We start from the raw sequence: 19,934 nt of genomic DNA on the forward strand, positions 1-19,934 counted from the left end.
GGCCAACTATACCCAATTAGGCTGTCAATCACCAAGATTGCACCTTTCGACAGCAATAACTCTACAACCAAAGCACCTCATAACAAGGCAAGGGCATGTTTGAACTCCTGGAGTCTTGGTCTACAATATCAGCGGAAAAGGTCAACAACTTTTTTCCTAACCCTTACCCCCATTTGCCTATTCATAAGTGCAAAGCACGACTAGTGGTCAGAGGGGACCAACAAAGAAACATTACCTCCCAAGACACCTACGCTGCAACTCTGGCAGGCTGCTCATTCTGGATGCTGGCGGCCATCGCAGCTAAACATGACCTTGAACTCAAACAATACGACTTCACCAATGCTTTCGTTCACGCAGCAATAGACCGAGAGATATACATGAGGATGCCAAGTGGTTACCAGAAGCCAGGCACGATCCTCAAGGTTCAGAAAGCACTCTACGGTCTGCGAATCTCTCCGCTCCTCTGGCAGAAGAATTCACCTCATCGCTTACACAACTTGGCTTCAGCACGGTACCTCACGAGCCGTGTGGCATGATCAAGAACGGAGTCATCATATTCTTCTACGTTGACGATATTATCCTAGCCTACCATAAATCCAAGGAGAACGAAGCACACAAGATCGTCGGCTCCCTTAAGCAAAAATATACCCTAACTGGTGGCGACGATCTACAATGGTTCCTTGGAATTGAAATCATCCGAGACCGGAAACAGAAGCTGAAACAGCTATCACAACAGTCCTACGTAGAAAAGATAAGCCGACTGGCGGAACAATTAGACGTACAACACGATACACCAATGGCGAGCGTGGAACTCGTACCAAACACCGGACTAGCCACAGCTGCGGAGGTAAATCGATACCAACGGAAGATTGGATCGCTCCTCTTTGCTGCAGTCACCACTCGACCAGATATAGCCTTTGCAACCTCCCGGCTGGCCCGATTCCTTGTCAATCCTAACGCTGAGCACCACAAAGCGGCCGACCGAGTACTGCTATATCTGCAGAATACCAGATCAAAGGCATTGCAGCTTGGGCAAGGAGACGGCCTCGAGATCGCTAGCGATGCGTCATATGCCGACAATACACAGGACAGGAAGAGCTCCCAGGGATATGTATTCAAACTCTTCGGAGGACTTGTCGCCTGGAGAGCCAGCAAACAGGATACAATCACTACATCAACAACCGAAGCCGAACTCCTCGCCCTGTCACAGGCTGCTAAAGAAGCACTGTACCTTACTGGACTATAGAAAGAGTTACAAGTCTCGCTACCTAATTCAACAGCAAGCATCAGTTGTGACAATAAGCAAAGGATACGCCTTGTCACTGAAGATGTCGCTAAGCTACAGACTAAGCTGCGACATGTGGATATCCACAATCACTGGCTCCGACAGGAGGTCTCTCACAGTAAGATCATGGTGACATACGTTCCTACAAAACGGATGATCGCCGATGGGCTAACAAAGCCTCTACCAGCGAACAGATGGGAGAACTTTCTCGACCAACTTGGAATAGTGGAGAGAAACCAGTTAACACTGAAGGAAGTTCAATTGGAAGAGGTACAGGCCCGACTCGAGGCTCTCCCTATGACCGAATCAATCAACAGATCGACAGCTTGAGACGACTCCCAAGCTGAGGGGGTGTGTCAGATTCACGACCATATAAGCCAAAGGCTGGCGTGCGGCACAGCATGGTAACACAAGGGGCTTGGGTGTAACCACACGATGATGTACCCTCAATTCGAACGTAGAACAAGAACAACATAATCAAGCCATCGACAATCATCGAGAATAGCACCTCAATTGAACACCCATCCAATCTGACAAGAGCAAGAGCTGCTAGGAGTATCTTAGTTACCTAATGTAGTACTTGTCTTTAGGGGTGTTTAAAATGTTAAAGTTGTACTTTAAGCAAAGCTTGTAAGCACTATTTAATTAGTTCTTAATGATAAATATAGTTACGGGAAGCTAAAGGGGTTAGGGTAGCTGCCTAGTACAACACTGTAACAATTAGGATAGCAATAAGTAGTATAAAGGTTGTCTGTCTAGCTTAAGAGCTGGGTTGAGATTCTAATAACAAAGTTAATTAACAAGGTTAAACACGGACTGTACGAGTTGTATTTCTACTGATCTATCTATATACTTGAATGAATGTGGTTGCTTACTGTGCTCACTGTGAGCATCGTGAGCGCTGCTTGACTTGCTCGCCGTGAGCGTCGTGAGCAGTACTGTGCTGTTCCGCCTTGCTTGACTGCCAAGGAGTGAGCACGTCACGTAATCTGTAATAACTATGCCGCTTGCTGTGCCGTACAGGTGGGCCCGTTGTAATTACGGCGCTTGACTTGTTACGAACGTTGACAGCTGTCAGCAATTGGCTGGGTATAAGGAGATCGTAACAGTGGCATACTGCAACGCAGTGCCGCATAATGCGAGACCGGTCGCTGAGATAGTCCGCTGCGCTGTGATCGCAGCATTAGCAAATGCACTGTATAGCTCTATCGAGAGCGCCGCGCTCGTCGTTCGGGCGCCGGTTCCCGATTTCGCTTGGGCGGATGTCGATGGCCTTGAAAATTCGCTTCGGAGGGACAATAAAATGGCCGCGGGGTCGGACGAGGACGGAGGATTGGAGTTTAGGCGGCAAATGTTGACGTTTGCAATTGTTGATACGCCATCTCGCCGGGCTCATCGTGCACAATTTCAATCCACATCACCCTCACAAGATGTGCCTTAACGTCCGCCCACTCCAGTTCAGCTCCGACAACCATCCATGCGTCCCGTATCCACTTGTCATGCGTTTTAGCTACCGTGAAGGAAGTGATGATTAGCATCCAGAGCAGCAGACTCTTATCCGAGCTAATTTCGCTACTCGCAGTGATGAAGGCCTCTCTCAGCTGCTCGACTACCCAACCATAAGGTATACTACGCCCCGGGATACGAAACGTGGTAGTCAACATGGCTAACATGACCAGACGGACCAATTTCTCGGTGGGCTTGGCAACAATGTCGGCAAGGGATATCAGCCGTGACTGGAGGGACGCGAGATCACCCTGGAAGATTGAGGGATCGTGAATGACGAATCTGAGTCTGTTGCGATTGATCTTCAATGCGAGATTTTGAAAGTCCTTGAAGACATTCACGACTCGATAGTCCCAGTCTGCCGATGGTCGGTAAAGATTTGAGGGTAGCGGTGCGTATGGGGCTGCTATTGTGCAATCCCAAGACTTGACGGGCTGCACGAAGTACGGTCTTCGACCAGAGCTGAGGGACCATGCAAGGTCAATCCGATCGAGTTTGAAGTGAAGGGTCGGTCTCGTTCTCAGGAACGCCATCTCCCCTCTGAGGTACACGATTCTATGCAAGGCCTCGAGATGTGCGGTTGCTGCGACCCAGTCTCCAAATACTGCAGCCAATAGCGTGAGGTTGATGACGACCCGTAAGATCGTCTCATCTTGATACACGTACTCGTTTTGCAATTTGATACGTAATAATGACAACGTTTTCTGGAGATGAAATACGGTCTTACGACTTGGGTTGCCGTTCCACTGAGGTGACATGAAGTCGCTGATGGCGTAGCTAGCGCACAAAACGGAATGCAGAAACGCCGTGTCGGTAAACAGCCACGAGAAAGACGAGGATTCAAGGCAGTCGAGATCGACACAACGATCGAGAGGCGTAACATCTCGGTCGAGAAAGTTGCGCACGAAAGCTTTGAAGAGAAGCGCTTGAGCCTCAGAATCAATGCCGCGGCCCGCGAAGCGAATGGGTACGAAGTCATCGATCAAAGCTCTCGGTGACGGTCTGGTCGGAAGGATCGGTGTTGAATGCGCCACAATGATCGTTGACATCTCTTTCGCAAATACCTTCTTCTCTCGCTCTGTTCTCCTTGACCCTTCACGCTTGTTCTTGCCGTACATACATCGGCTCCGGATCTGCAGGCTCTTCCCGGGTTTGGGGTTCGACACGGGATCGGAAACGACAAACTCAAATTGAATCTCTCCTGGTCTCATCTCGGGGTATTAGTACCGTGGTCCAGTTTGCTATCCGTTCTAGGATCGGGGTCCTCTTCATATTTAGCTTTGTGGACAAAGGTCCACCCGTCTGACGACCGTCAGCTCCATTATAGACACGTGGAGCATCTTGGCGTCATAAGGCGCCAGATATGCCGCTGGACGCGTAGACGTGTGGTGATGCAAGTAAGATAGATAGTGAGGCTGAGACTTGTTCGAGCCCTGCGGGGTTGACTTGGCAGCCACATTGGTGTCTGCTTTGGGACCCTGCCAAGGCTCGCTTACTAACCCTAACCCTAAAACTTGCGTACCGACGGCAATAGAATCGGCCAATTCGGACTCTATGATTCACCTACAAAGACAACTGAGTCTAGACAGTTCAGGACACACGTAAGACATGATTTGGATACAAACTTCTGGCTCCCTAGCAACTAGTGCTGACGGCGAAAGGCCACTTTGTTAACTCCAAGGAGCTTTCAATCGGACTTTAGGCTGCGGCTTTCACTGCTGCCACTCCTCCAGCCACTTTTATTAGCGTTGTGTGATGTACGAGTGCAGCTAGAGCGAAGGATAACCAGAGTACTTAAGAAGATGCACCGGAAGAAATCTGTCGTTAGACATTAGTCTTCTGAACAACCCGTTCGTTCACACCGCTGCACTTCACTCTACTCGTTTCTTCCATTCCGCCAACTTCAAACTTTTAGTCACAAGCCTTGCAGTGACGATGATTCTGAATCTGTTGATTTCTGCTGCTTTAGCAGTCTGTGGAATCGCAACAACGACGGACGCCGTCGAGTATGATTACGTTATTATAGGTTCGGGGCCTGGCGGAGGATCGCTCGCGTAGGTCATTGAGTTTACTCAAGTTGTTTTAACGAATGTCCTGTGCTTATGAACGACGAAGTTCCAATCTAGCAACGAGCGGGTACTCTGTTTTCCTCATTGAAGCAGGTGGCGACGGCTCGACTGACTTTGTCGAGGAGATTCCCTCCCTGTAAGTTTCCTTTATGAGTTGTCATCTATATGCTGATGACTGACGAAGAAATTCCGTTGCCGCTGAGAGCCCTCCTCACTCCTGGAGCTTCTTCGTTGAACACTACGCGAACAAGACTCAAGCTCATCGCGATCCAAAGTACGCATATCTGAGGGGCAATGGGTCGTACTACGTAGGTCTTGACCCTCCAGTAGATGCACAGCCGTGAGTACATGCCCCAATTGAAACGTCAAGTCGATGTGTCGCTGACGAGTCAATCAAAATCAGCTTGGGCATTCTCTATCCGCGGGGTGCTACACTCGGTGGTAGCTCCCAAGTCAACGCCATGAACTTTGCCTGGGCACCCGACAACGAGTGGGACTACATCGCCAACCTCACTGGAGATGGGACTTGGGGCCACGAGAACATGCGAAAGTTCCTGATAGAGCTCGAAAATTGCACGTATGTTCCCCAAGGTACACCTGGACATGGCTACGATGGTTACCTTGAAGTAAGTCTGGTTTATCCACACTGGCAATTGCCGCTGATGCGTAATGAAACATCTAGTCCAGTATGATGGATCCATTGATAACGACTGGAATCACATCTGAGAAGGTAGGTCGCTTCGTGTCATCGATCATTCGCGAGACCGAAGGCATCGAATCGGCAGACGTGCAGCAATTGGCTGAGTTGCTCGTCCGCGACATCAATAGGGTCGATCCTGATCGCTACGCGAGTAATCTGACGTTCTTGCTGCCGCTAGCTATCTCTCCCACTAGTGGTAGTAGGAGCAGCATCGGGAAGCATATCAATAGCGTGGTGGAAGCTGGGTACCCCTTAACAATCAGTCTTCATTCGCTGGCAACAAGAGTTCTTTTAGAGCAATGCGACGGACGGCCGAAAGCTATTGGTGTCGAGTACATGATCGGAGAAGGACTGTACTCGGCGGATCCCAGGTACAATGCATCGCAGCAACCAGAAGGCGTGCGGACTGTTAGAGCAAAGAAAGAGGTGATTGTGGCGGGAGGTACATTCAACACTCCTCAGATCCTGAAGCTTAGCGGAATCGGGCCTCGCGAGGAACTAGAGAGGCTTGATATACCGGTCATCGTCGACTTGCCGGCGGTGGTAAGTCTCGCATGCACATCGGGTCTCCTGTACTTCCGGCTCACATCTTGTCAGGGCAACTTCATGCAAGACAACTACGAAACACCTATCCACGTACAGTCCGAAGTTCCGTGGCAAGAGACTGCAAATGTATCCTGCACCAGGACCTTCAACGCATCGGACCCCTGCTTCGTTCAGTGGGAGACGAACGGGACTGGTCCCTATTCCTTGTCCGGTGGGACATTCTTCTTGACCTGGCGCAGCAGTGTCAGCTGGGACGATGATGCAGATCTCTTTTTCCTCAGCGCTGCCGGCTGGGGTGATTCTGGTTTCTATCCCGGGTTCTCTCGCAGACAACCAGTACCGGAAATGTGGGGAACCTCGATCGTGAGGATGCAGACTGCCAATCCTTCGGGGAGTATACATCTTCGGTCCAGAGATCCGCGACAAGCTCCGGAGATCAACTTCAACTTCTTTGCTGAAAATTCGGAAACAGATTTACAAGCTCTGGCCGAAGGTGTCAGTCTATTGATGCGGGCGTACGACGATACGGGACTGCCTTACACGGTGGTTTCGCCAAACCCGGCAGTCGAGATGCATCAAGCTCTTATGGACGAGGCGTTCAGTCATCATGCTTCCAGCAGTTGTCGCATGGGTCCGGCAGGAGATCGGAGCTCCTGCGTTGACTCGAAATTTCGAGTAATTGGTGTAGACAACCTTCGCGTGGTTGATGCCTCTGTCTTCCCACGGGTGCCTGGTGCGATGCCGAACGGACCAACTTTTACGATTTCTCGCAAGGCTTATGAGGTGATTCTGGAGGACGCTTAGGAAACCCTTATATACTAGCACTGCCCGTTAAGGCCTCATCTTCGCCTACTTTCCCTCGAATAATTCGAAGCCTTATCTATTCACGACCAGCCATGGTCAAGATCCAATTGCTCCGCACACTATGACGCTGGTGAGGGCAGGGTAGGCATTTCGTTTATAGGCGGGACTATTTGATCGTCTTTCTCCACCTCGTCACTTGGTGTCGCTGCACCGGGGCTGCCCTGATGCCCGTAGCTAACCTGCTCAAAGACATCGTTTCGCAATCCAACCTGCTGTGTTCAACGCGCAAGCCTTCATACCAATCCTCCTACAAAATATGATGTACCATCCTGCATCAACTTGTCAACGTTCCCAGCACTAGGCAGCAGACGAACACTACGTTCATTCAAGCGAATCACCCCAATAATCATCAAAGTCGACCTAGAGTATACATAACTCTGGCCTCTATGGCTGCAGGGGCTTCTTCTAGTCCATGTGCGTATATGGACCCCACTATCCACGTCGTGTGGCTTGCCTGATTGTTTGATGTCTTTTCTCCAATACCATAGTCCCGCTTGAATCCACTACTTTTGAGGTAGACGCGCGATATAGCAATGACAACGTGTCTGTAGTAGGTGATATTCAAATGGGTTTGTAGGTGGATTTGTGCCTCCTCTTTCAACATATTGGTCAGACGAGTATTGGTCTAAGACGCATCGCCTTTCTATCATAGAAGGCACGCTATTTTGTGCGACAGTGGGAAAATAGAGAACCTCTCACTTGCCTACAACTCAACTACGGGAAATGGGACATGACAGAACCTGCCTCTTTTCTCCAAGGATACAAATAAGACTCTCGTTATAATATCTTCTGGCGCTTCGTTGCTGGCTTACTCGATAATCATGGGGATGGGGAGGCACTAAGCTTCTCTCAAGCGATTGAGAAGGAGCCGCGTGACCTCCTGTGTCCTACGCATCAGCGCTTAGTCCTGCATTGCTTGAGCGTAACCGGGCGGAAAGAGACTACTTTGGTGAGATTCCGAGCAAAGCTAGAAGTACAACTGAGTCAGTGGCTGTTATTCGAGTGCCGCTCAACGCAAACTTGCAACTTAATTAGCTAGCGAGATGGAGTGTCCAGAACAGGTCCTGGTCAATGCACTGAATCAAGCATCTGAAAGTGCAAGTCTGGTCCTTCTTGAGAGTCTACGCAGGCGAGCAACAGTTCCATTCAACGCTCAAAAAGTCGTATTCCCCTGTTGGAGAATCGTGTTTCTCCGGCGCTGCACATTGACATATTGCGCATCATGAGACACCAGCACAAGACCTTACCAGACACGATGTTGCAACGCATCGCAGTGCGGCTCGAAGACAAAGACGACAACGTCCAATGGGCAGCAGTTAAGGCGCTTCAAGGCCAGGTCAACCTCACAGACAAGTTGCTGCAACGCATCGCAGCGCGGCTCGAACGTAAAGACAGCGACGTCCGATGGGCAGCAGCTGAGGCGCTTGTGAGTTAAATGACGCTATTGCTGGATAGTCTGGGCACGTACATGAAGCCCTTTTCCCTAGCTTTGCTGGAGAGAAGCTTTAAGGAACACTTGTACTGGTACGCCTTAGATAGAAGCTTTACCGGAGTTGGTCCTAGATCGCTGGCTGTGGAAGTGTTGAGAGTCTTGATTGGTCTATTTGGCTATGGCGAGGATCGATCGGGACTATATAGTGGAAGGGAATAGCAGTGAAGCAAACCGAACTAACCGAATGAGCTGGACTATCAGTGCAGCGGGCCGTTGGCAAACACTGCAACGGGCCGCTGGTAGACACTGCAACGGACCGCTAGCGAACACTGGCCGTTATCTCGGAACGTCTCCGAATATGGGTGTTTTCCGAAACACCTTGTGCATGCGGCTAGCGTGCGGGGGCAGGTTTGGGATGACGACAACATCTTCCACCTACTAAATTCTCATACGATTGAGATACTGTAGGCATGATAGTACTTCTAAATTGTTTTGAAGCATTTCTGAGGCTCTACTTTGACGTGTCGTGAGCTTTCTTAGTGTTATAATGCCATCAACGCGTTCAAAGAAGCCCTCTGCCGCATCAGCAGCTGCACAGGAGCCCCCTGCCACACTCACAACACCTACACCTACACCAAATCGCAAGCGGAAGAGACCTCAGAAGTTTGATGCTGGTGTCAATCCTACCTCAAAGAAGTCAGAGAAGCAGCCAAAAAGCCGCCTACAGAAGCCGAAGATGAAAGCGTGTACGACGCGTAGCAAGCCTGCTGAGGCACCACAAGCCAGCCAGTTCGCGGCTGCCGTACAAGCGGAGAAAATACTAGGTGCCGTTAGCGATCGCGACAGCGAGGATGAGGAAGCTAGAATAGAGGAATTGGGTGACCCTAACCCAGAGGATGAAGTTGAGGCAGCGTCAGCTGCCAAGCCAGCTGCCGAGCCGTCTGCAGATGACTTTCATCCTGTTGCAAGTGTGCGCTATCGTGCTGCCTTTGAAGTTGCAATAGATGCAGTTTTGGCAGCTTCTGATTGTAGCAAGGGCGTACGTGTACGTGGGATAATGATGGGAGACGTTTGGCAATGGGTCGACGAGACAGTAGAGGATTTGCAGCCGTGCGCAGTTACTGTAGTTAACGTTGCTGCTACAGTCTATCCGTACAACCAGCATAAAGGCGATAGGCGGCAGAAAGTATTAGTAAGGGACAATTTTTGTGGATGGGCGTCGTTCATACATACTGCTAAGCATGTGGGCTTCAACAATCGCCACAGCGGCAAGGTACTATGTGTCAATTTTGATCTCATACTGAGGGATATGGCAGCTACTTCCATAGCTGGTTCTGCAGCTGTTTTGTCAGTTGTAACACCAGCAGCAATGCCAACTACTTGTACACGGCCAGTGACTGCAACTATCATCCAAGAGGCGGGACTTGCTGGTGTAATGAGTAACGAGCAAGCAGCTTCTGGCAAGCTGCTTGCACTATAAGACCAATGGCAATGCGAAGAGAGGCTCTGTAGTAACTGGCTGAAGATGTGCTGGTTGCCTGACTATGGGTTGCGCCTTGTTCTTGTCAAGAATCATCATCCTGTGCCAAGTCACCAAGTGACTGCATGGCTGGAGGATGAAGCTGCCGGTCATTGTACTATTGACAGACCTTCTGATTGAGTCAAACTGGCGCTCTTTACTTATAAGAAGCAACTGAAAGATGAGGAAGTTCGTGCAGCAAAGCCACCATTGTTGGATGATCAACTCCGACAGATGCAGCAGCTCTTCTTGATGCGGGAGCGGCAGCAAATGAGTAGCAATTCACAATCAGCAGCTCAACCGACAGCTCAATCGGAAACTCCTCTACCATCATCAAGGCCTGTGTGGGTGGATTTTGACTATGAGATTCCGCTCAAGATGCACTATCATACTCTCAACTTCTTAGAGTACTCCCGCGAGTACTGGAACGCCTCAGCTGTTGATTTGATCAGAGAACAAGTAGTCTCCCAAGCAAAGTACGACATCAACGCTCTCATGAGCAGCAGCGCAGGGAATGGGATGGAGATGCCTCACTGGGTCTCGGTCTTCAAGCTTGTCCCAGGCAACCTCATTGAGCTTCGACAAAGAGCTCCTCAATGGAGAAAAGACTACGCTGGTCTCAACAATGATCAGAAAGAGCGTGTTCAACAACGCCTTAACAGACTACGGCAATGCCGTGAGCGTGCGCTGCAAGGTGGTGATGATGTTGAGCTTGATCAATAGACTGATCAGCGACAAGGTTAGTTCATTTCCTGCTTAATCTCAGCACCACAAACTACAATAAAAAAGCACTACAGCACCTAATAAAGCTAAGGAGCAAGACCCTTACTAATCTATATGTGTAGATTCTTGCTACTATGTTTTAGAATCAAAATATCACTATTTGTTGTTGCGCAACACTGTCTTGCTCATCCCCCATACCCACACATCACAAACCAGCTCCGAACGCTCACTCTGCAACAGGACTGGGTCACAGCATAGTACAGAAAATTGCTGTAGTCATCAAAGCTCTCTGCTTGCTGCCAGTTCCTCTTAATCCAGCTTTTCAACACCTTAAAGCTCTTCTCAATAGGGTTGTAGTCAGGAGAGTATGGCAGAAAGTACTCCAGTTGGACACCAAAGTCAGCACAGAGATTGTGTACTTGTTGCAATTGGTGGATAGAGGTGTTATCAATCACCAAGACAGAGTACCCAGGTACACAGTATGGCAGTACGTCATGAGTAAGCCATTGCTTGAAAATCTCAGATGTTATGGAGCCTTGTACCATTGTGAAGGAGAGGTAGCCATCAATTGTGATAGCAGGAAGAATGCTCCATCGCTCAGAACGCTTCATGCTGTACACCAGTTCAACTGGTGACCAGGCATACTTGCAATTGCCAGTACGCTCATTGCAAGCAGTCTCATCTACCACAACTATTTGCTTGGCCTTGTATAAGTGTTGTACACAAGCAGCAAATACACGGCGGAGAGGCTCACTACGCTCTTTTGCTGCCTTTGAAGCAACTTTGCAACTCCATCAAAGCTTCTCTAGAGCGCAATACACCTGTGAAACGCTCACAACAACACCAAAGTTACTCTCAATATAGTGCTGCATCTCTGATAGGTATGCCTGTGGGTAGTTGTTGACGTATTGCGCAAGAGTGTAACGCCTACAACCGAAAGCACCACGATAGTGGTGTGATTCCTACAGGTTGCCGCACACCGCTCCTTTTCGGTTGCAAACTGCATCCTTGTCCCCTGGACAAGGGTAGTTCCAATTCCCCTCCAAACTGTATACTTAATCAGTTTGGCACAGTCGTTAGATAGAGTAGTTTTTCTGTATCCTTTCGTACAAGACCTATAGGTGTAGGGAATTCAATCCTAGTGTTCTCAACGTCCCAGCACTCCCATATGCCTCGTAGTGGACTCACACTTACTTTGGACATCTTCCCTACTGGCCTGCGTCGTTACAAAGAGCATCAATGTGGGCTTGTACAAGTGCAGCAGGTCTACCAGTCTTGACTGATGAAGGCGGGTACGCAACACCACAGTACTGCAGGTTCCTGCGCATCTTTGCTATTGTGTTACAATGGAGACCCGTTGCTGTAGCAATAGCCTCATTTTTCTGTTTAGCAGCTATATGATCAAGCACCTGTTGCTGCTTCTTGGGGTTGACGAGTCGGCCATCTCCACCCATTGTGAGTGCTGCATGTGGCAGAATTGGAGAACAATAACACCAAATATGCAATTGCAATAGGCCAATCGCAGCTTCAAATGATCAATGAAGGTCTTTCAGGTTGTAGAAACTGCGATTGCACGCTTCTATATAGTAATTTAGTATGAGAATCAATGACGGATGGCGTGCGTTGACCCCTCATGCCTAGCGGCATGCACAAGGTGTTTCGGAAAACGTTATATGATCGCCCAACCTCACAAACCTTACCCCAACCTCCAACACAAAACCCTAACACCATTGACTACACAAGCTGTGTGAATGCAAATCGATAGTCAAGTGTGTGTAGCTTGACGCCTAGCCTCTTTCCAGTCTCTCGGTTCAGTATCCTTGTAAGCCGGCCAGTATCCCACATGCCCTGCGCATTGTGCCACACGTAGTCGCTGTAGTTGCCTCCAAGCACCTGCAGTATCAGATACTCCTTGAACGGCTGCATGTACAACAAGTACCACCGTACTGCCTTGACGCTCCACTGTCTGTCTGCACGCTTCAATTGCTATCCGCCTTTTGTGTTCATCGCCCGCTTGAGCATCCAGTCCAGTCCACCTAGCAGTTTGTTGCCCGGTGCGTCGACAAACGACGTGCTTTGTTTTGTGAATGTGACGTCATCAACTACTTGCTTGAGATCAACTGCAACGCGGTCTTCCTCCTTGTCCACCCAGCACAGCTCCCACAGCATCTGCTCTGTTTCAGCCAGCAAGTCCTGCGCCATCTTGCGGAAGCGGCTGATAGCAATCGGCCAGCCGTTTAGATAAAACCTCTGTTTGTTCTGAGACCAATGTGCGTTGCCCAAGTTGCCGGCGTTCAATCCAATATGCTTGCTGTACACAAGCATGCTGATCATCTCGCTCATTGGGCTGAATGAGCCATCCGCTAGATACTTGTGCCGCATCTCTAAAAAGCAATCACGGTCCTGCTCTGTCTGCGTGCTGTGCTGTGAGCCCGGGAGTAGCTTCTCAATGGCAATCACCTGCACGCAGTACACCATCCCCGCCAGCATGTATGAGTAGTTCCGAACTGCTCTCTGAGATGGAAGGATTGGTGGAAGGATGGTTCAGGCTTGTTGGAGATAAGGGTGTAGAGGAGACCAAGTGTAGGGATACCACAAGTGGTAAAAAGGATAAGTGATAAAGAAGCGATCAAGTGTAGGGATACCACATAGGATTAGTAAAGAGTGAGTTGAGGAAGGAATTGAAAGGTGAATTGAATTGAGTTGCAAGCATGAGTGAGAACTATCTAGAGGTGGGAAGAAGAGGGTTCATATACCTAGATGGGTGGCAAGCTGACAAATGGGAGCTGACAAATGGGAGCTGACAAATGGGAGCTGACAAATAGGTGCAAACACAAGTATAAAGACTGGTAGGGTTGTTGTTGGCTGCAAGCCATGTCAGGATGACAACTAACAACAATCTGGCGCTTGCCTGGCTCCACCACTTTGATACGCATGCAAAGCCTGTTGGGGTGTATAGGCTGCTGATTATCAATGGTCATGAGAGCCACAGCTCAGCCAATATCCAGGATCTCTGCAAAGAGAAGAAGATTGTCACTCTCTGTTTGCCTGCGCACTTGTTGCATCTATTGCAGCCACTTGATGTTGCCTGCTTCTTGCCATTGAAGCGCAAGTAAAGCGACAAGATCTCAGCCTTGGCACGCAGTTGCATCCATCATATCAAACAAGGAAACCTTCCTGTCAGCCCTTAAAGCTGCTTTTAGCCAGGTGTTTACTGCAGAGGATGTCTGCACAGGCTTTAGAGGTGCTGGGCTAGTGCCTTACAACCCAGTGTAAGAACCGTACCAACCGTTTCTTCCTCATACTACTCACACGATTGCTATCCGACTCCTAACCGATCCCTACCCTACTACCTACTGGTATCCCCCGAGCTACATCGAGCTGTTAGATATATAAGCAGGGCAGTGTACATAGTTATGGTAGATAGTTTTTGAGTATCCTTTCGTACAAGACCTATAGGAATAGAGGTTTACTCCTAGTTCTATCTATCCCAGTGCTCCCATACACCTTGTAGCGGATTCGAACCCATATCGGAGTCCTCTCTTACCTGTGTCATTACACCCAGAGGCCATGCTATTGAAGCTTGATGTGCGACTGCACACACTGACCCCACCACAACAGGATGATGTTGCTTGGGAGGCAAAGACACTGTGCAACGCCTGTGAAATAGAGGCGCAATCTACGCTACTTTGAAATTGCATGCAAAAACATAGGGGGTCTCCTGCAAGTTCAATTGATGAGCAAGTTAGACAGCTTTCTAAAGGCGCCCAGCAAATAGCCCACAATATGGTGTTGATGCAGGAGGAAATGGGCCACCTTTGAGATGCTGTAGAAGCATCTACAAAGTGCAAAAGCTGTAGAAGGCGTTATGTAAGGGTAGAGGAGACCTTAACAAGTGGTGAGATAGCTGACCTGGTCGCTGAGAAGGAGGGTGGTGGGCATAGCAGTGGGGAGATGCCTGCAAAGAGGGTGTGCGCAGAGCAACACTACAGGCGTTGTGGTGAGACTGGACACAATTCCTGCACTTGCAAAGTAGAGATAGAAGATGCAGATGATAGCAATGCATCCGAATAATATTATACTATCCTGCAAACTACTGAATTTTGTTGTGGTGTTGCGCAAGGTCGTTGCGTAGGCGTGTAGGTGGTGTTGGGTGGGCAACTCGCTTGGGTGGGCAACTCGCTTGTGAAACACGTTAAGCGGGATCGAGCCAATTTTCCCGTGAGAATGGCCTCTCTCGTCACCTCATAATGGGTAGGATAGGCCAATCCTACACCTAAGAAACCGGTTCATGGATCAACAGTTGATGTGTGAGATGTATAGGTCTTAAGTATGGCAAGTTTGATAACAAACATCTAGCTGAAGCGTTCCTCACCATCAGGATGTCTGGAACATGAGAAAAGAGTGTACAGTCACACGATGGTGAACCGTCCAATAGGCAAAGATGCAATGACATCATCCAATGGAAACTTTTTGTTCTCGTATGTGATCTCTTCGGTTTTCCACTGCGCGAATTCCATAGAGCCCACACGTTCGTATTGTTCGCTCTCGAGTTTGCGGAGTACGAGACCGAAGTGTACAGGTAGTCTTTCACTATTTTTCGATAAGATTAGAAGAATGAACGTGTCATCGTTGTGGAAAGGGGGTACAGCAGTTTTAACGTCGAAATCCCAACTCCATTCATAAGGCCGGGCGTGCCCCCGAAATTCGTCCTGGTCTAGGATGACGTAAAGAGGGTTGGATCCCTCTAGCGCGGGCCTTACACAGACGAAGCATCCCTCAAGTATAAGGCTAGCTCTTGAAACCTGACCGATGTGATCATGCCCAGTGATATCATATGTAATATCAATGAGCTTGAGTGAAGGCAGTGGGTCATGATGGCCGATGAAAACCCCTTTCGAGACTGAGATCCAAGACCATGATGGCGTGAAGGCTTCTTTTCTGTCTGGACGAGGCTCCAACTTTTCGCCAGAGTTAAGTGTGAACGACCAGCTCAGGTCTGTCAGAAGGCTGTCCAACCACATACCAGCGATATAGACATCGCCCTGGCGAAGCTGCTGCATTCTTTTCGCATAAGCTGAAATTGCTGGTAGACGATCTTTCTCATACGTAAGCTTGAGTGTCGAGTACTGCTGTACTGCACGCCTCCATGCATCTTCAGGATCCTCATCATCAGGCGACCTGAAGTCCTCGTCCGAAGGTTCGAGATTCCGGAATTCGTTGTCAGAATGGGAGCACTCAGAGACGCGGCCTGAATCACACTCCCAGAAGAGCTGCTCTTTGCCGAAGTGAAGGACACGCGAAGACATTTTTCGCTCCTGAAAGACCCATGCGCGTTCTAGCAAAGGCCAAGAGTCGCCTAGAGGATCGCAAAAGTCAGGGAAGTAAGCCAGCCGTTGACGCACAAAGAGGCCACGATCAGTCATCAGGGCATCGGTGCGTTCTCGTGAGAACAAGCCATTGTCGCTATCCTGTGACCAAGTTGCTGCGATCGTTATCTCTGCGCCCTCGTAAGTACCTGCCATTGTAGCAGCAGCCTCTTCCCAGTCTTCGTCACTGTCTTGCAGGATGCCTAGGTTTTATAGCATAAGTTCATCTGCATGCCCTTCAGGATACTCTTCAACTTACATAGTGCATCAATCCAGATGTAACGTATGCCAAGATGCCTGCAAACAAAAGCTGCGTCGCGGAATGTCTTAGGCAGCGTGGCCAGTAAGACCCCAGCCCTTAAAGTAGAATAAGTGCCAGAATTCAACTTCATTAATGGCCCACGCGAGCCCCAGCAGTGGCTCAAACAAGCGTATGGAAGCCATGATTGGAAGCGCTCACAGAGTCTGACATGTTCGCCATCTATCTCCAAAATCCGCTTTGGAGCTTCCTGACCGTATGTGTTGCGTTCACAAAGAGCATGCTTGTTCTTGCACGCATCTAGCCAGCGACGAGCGGTAGCCATCGCCTCGGGTGAGGAAGTGTCTCCTGATATATGCCCCATTTCGGATAGATTCCATCGTTGCTCACTGCCTGTCGTCTCTGAATATGGGCTTCGCACAGTGGTTGGATTACGTACCTTTATGGTGATGAATCTCCACGCTCCGATGTGAGGTATTTGGATCCCATAGCCACAAGTCGAATGGAGGCCTTCCATTAAGTGTGTACTTGATCTTTGAAGATAAGAAGTCTGGATACCTTGGATCGAGGTCTTTTCTCCATGCTGTAGCGGCATCTAAGAGCAGAGCACAGAACTGACAGCCTTGGGTGCATCCTGTCTGGAGGTTTTCCATTGAGGATCCGGCTTTATAGTAATAGTACTCACCATGACGACACGCCTCTATGCCACTGTAGAGCCTGCTCTCGGCCAGAGTCGTAGTGAGTCGACAATAAGGACATTTCTCCTCAGATCCAGTAAGATCTGACTCGGGTTCTGCCGATGTGGTGTCAAATGAATTGTCTCCTTTGTCAGACATGATCTTTATTCCCAAGCAGTGCTAGAAATCGATTGGAAGATGTCCAGGACACAGGAAGTGATCGTGCGCGACTGATGTTCGAGGGCGAGACGATCCTGCATGATTTTCAGGCGTACTGATTTTATCAGGTCCGCGGAGCCGCTTGGTTAGATTCACTAACCCAAACGGATTCACCGGTCCTGCATCTTCACTCAGTATGATCATCACTCTCAGTGGAGCAACTCAAGCGACCTGAGCAGTGGGCTGCATCAGCAACACTTGGCACAAGCAGTATACTTGGTACAAGCAGTATACTCAGCACGGTCAGTATACTCAACACAAGCAATCTGAGCAATCTGAGCAATCCTCTGCTCATGTATATAGCACATAGACACGCTACCCTTATGGCATTGTGTTCAACCTTGTCAATCAACTTTGTTATTGGAATCTCACTTGCTCTTGAGCCAGACAGTATACTCTGTACTACTCATTGCAACCAGTCGCCACAGTCTTTGACTAAACAACTACCTGACTATTACAAAGGTGACTGTCAACCCCTACGGCTTTCTGTACCTCTGCTCATCCCTGAGAACCAATTGAATAGTGCTTATGAGCTTTGCTTAAGGCAAGAATCGCAACAGCCTTGCGGAAGGACCAAGGAGTCCACAAGATGTTTGGTCCCCAGTACTCATAGTGTTGCAACAAGTCTAACGGGTTGTGTCATCCTGACATGGCTTGCAGCCAACAACAACCCTACCAGTCCTTATACTTGTGTTAGCATCCATTTGTCAGCACCCATTTGTCAGCACCCATTTATCAGCACCCATTTGTCAGTTTGCATTTGTCAGCTTGCTGCTCATCCAGATATATGAACCCCCTTCTTCCCACCTCTAGATAGTTCTCACTCATGCTTGCAACTCAATTCAATACTTCAACTTCACTCCTCAACTCACTCCTCCTTGATCCCTTGTGGTATTACTACACTTGATCCCTTCTTTATCATTTATTACTTCTACCACTTGTGGTATTCCTACACTTGGTCTCTTTCACACCCCTATCTCCAACAAGCCTGAACCTTCCTTCTACCAATCCATCCATCTCAGAGATGTAATGGGCTAGGCCCATTGTTAGCGCCTCGGCAACAGCACAGGCCTCAGTACCTCCGAAGCGGATGTACAATCTCCGGAGCGGGCCTGCAACCTCCAAAGCGGGAGTATTAGAATTCTGCAAGTCCCGCTCTGGGACTTGCCCCTTATCAAATCCATCAAGTTCTACATCGCATATTGCCCTCAGCGGCTCGCCCCTTACAGAGAGCAGTTGGTATCCCCAGCTGGCCCCCTCTCACACACGTGACAAAGGACTTCATGCCAAGCTGTACAGAATACCAGTGTGAGAAACAGTGGGTGGAGGAATGGGAGCGTATGCCTATTGAGGTGATCAATCAATGGGTGGATGCAATTCCTGAGCAGGTGCGGCAGATTATCAGGCATCACATCAAGAACAACTTTCATGGGTGACTGCAACACCAAAAAAAATAAGCCTGTATACAGTTTGCCTTATTTCCAATAGCTTCACCAAGCCAGAAATGATTAATTGTGTTGATAATTCACTGTTTTGGTGACAGCTTGTATGGGCAATGTGAACAGGCAGCATAGCTTGGTGTTCTGCGCACAGGCCATAGCTCAAAAAATACGAGCTCCTTTGATACATAGGCGCGCTGGCATTCAGCCGCATGTTCAGACAATGGCGCAGCTTGTCAGCCTTGTGGGTGTTGTTGCCTTACCGTGCACATGCACCCAACGTGTGCCGTCACCCAACGCGCGCAAACACAATATGCAGCACTTTTTCTCAACACCATAGCTCAACAACCATGACAGGTATCAAAGAAGCAGTTGAAGAAGTTAAAAATATACCTCAAGGCAACAAAATCCCATGGACAAAGATAGCAAAAAAGCATGGTGTTGTGCGCTCAACTTTGACATGCAAGGTACAGCTTGAAACACTGTCGCATCAAGAGGATGCAATAACATGTCGCAAACTTCAACCACAGCAAGAAGCAGAGCTTGTGCAGTATATTGACTAGCTTACAGAGGATCATCTTCCACCTACACGCAAGATAGTTCAAGAATTTGCAAGCAATATTGCTCAAGAGCCTGTCTTGGAAAGCTGGGTTGACCGCTTTATCCACCACAACAATGAGAGGCTCACACTTCAATGGACTGCAATCGCCACACCGCTGACTCTGCTGACAAGTATACGCGTTACTTTAAGTTGCTGGATGGAAAGATGAAATACTACAACATTGAGGCACAGCACACATACAATATGGATGAGAAAGGCTTCATGATTGTGTTACAATCCATGAACAACTCGCAAAACAACACTGAACAAACAGGACTACGCAACAAGACAAGAGCAGCCAAGGAACTGCAGTATTGATTGACCAAGCTGTGAAGCCACGTCAGTGATACCCAGTATAATCAACACTCGCAATATCTGTTATACAAACCAAGATTGTACAAAAAGGACTGCAGTGGATACAACATGGATCTCGTACACAAACGATTGTCACAGACCCATATACCAACCCACTTGCAGAGGACCCACGTCAACAACAATCAATAGGACACCAAGGACCAAGTATTGAGGTCACGACGACAACGCTTGATTGGACCGAGTATCAAGTCACTGACAATACTTGATATGAGCAGTACAATCAATCCTCCTGTCAAGTATATAAGCAAGTAGACACGCTGCCCTTATGGCATTGTGTTCAACCTTGTCAATCAACTTTGTTATTGGAATCTCACCTGCTCTTGAGCCAGACAGTACACTCTGTACTACTCA

At 48.8% G+C, this 19,934-nt stretch overlaps 5 protein-coding genes across 5 annotated transcripts; 2 read left to right on the plus strand and 3 right to left on the minus strand.

The window, feature by feature from the left end:
* Positions 1–2,151: 2,151 nt before the first annotated feature.
* BU25DRAFT_412850 (uncharacterized protein) lies at positions 2,152–4,070 on the minus strand. Its single transcript, XM_033706892.1, has one exon. It carries the CDS (start codon positions 4,000–4,002, stop codon positions 2,626–2,628), a length of 1,377 nt encoding a protein of 458 aa, XP_033559225.1. The 5' UTR covers positions 4,003–4,070; the 3' UTR covers positions 2,152–2,625.
* Positions 4,071–4,726: 656 nt separating this feature from the next.
* On the plus strand, positions 4,727–6,910 carry BU25DRAFT_474057 (GMC oxidoreductase; the record flags this gene model as incomplete). The annotated part of the gene is made up of 6 exons (XM_033710894.1): positions 4,727–4,845; positions 4,907–4,996; positions 5,045–5,200; positions 5,264–5,486; positions 5,543–6,103; positions 6,158–6,910. The coding sequence occupies 6 exons, from the start codon at positions 4,727–4,729 to the stop codon at positions 6,908–6,910; spliced, it is 1,902 nt and encodes a 633-aa protein (XP_033559226.1).
* Positions 6,911–8,928: 2,018 nt separating this feature from the next.
* On the plus strand, positions 8,929–10,644 carry BU25DRAFT_450155 (uncharacterized protein; the record flags this gene model as incomplete). The annotated part of the gene is made up of 2 exons (XM_033709682.1): positions 8,929–9,594; positions 10,093–10,644. Exons 1-2 carry the CDS (start codon positions 8,950–8,952, stop codon positions 10,642–10,644), a joined length of 1,197 nt encoding a protein of 398 aa, XP_033559227.1. The 5' UTR covers positions 8,929–8,949.
* A 1,513-nt stretch (positions 10,645–12,157) lies between these two features.
* BU25DRAFT_412851 (uncharacterized protein) lies at positions 12,158–13,353 on the minus strand. The gene has a single exon (XM_033706893.1). It carries the CDS (start codon positions 13,132–13,134, stop codon positions 12,631–12,633), a length of 504 nt encoding a protein of 167 aa, XP_033559228.1. The 5' UTR covers positions 13,135–13,353; the 3' UTR covers positions 12,158–12,630.
* Positions 13,354–15,533: 2,180 nt separating this feature from the next.
* On the minus strand, positions 15,534–16,603 carry BU25DRAFT_327364 (HET-domain-containing protein; the record flags this gene model as incomplete). Its single annotated transcript, XM_033702305.1, has 3 exons — positions 15,534–16,003; positions 16,061–16,216; positions 16,273–16,603. Coding segments are annotated over 3 exons (957 nt in total), but the record flags the coding sequence as incomplete, so codon positions are not given.
* Positions 16,604–19,934: the final 3,331 nt, after the last annotated feature.

The sequence above is a fragment of the Macroventuria anomochaeta genome, assembly GCF_010093625.1.
Source record: "Macroventuria anomochaeta strain CBS 525.71 unplaced genomic scaffold BU25scaffold_27, whole genome shotgun sequence".
Taxonomy (NCBI): domain Eukaryota; kingdom Fungi; phylum Ascomycota; class Dothideomycetes; order Pleosporales; family Didymellaceae; genus Macroventuria; species Macroventuria anomochaeta.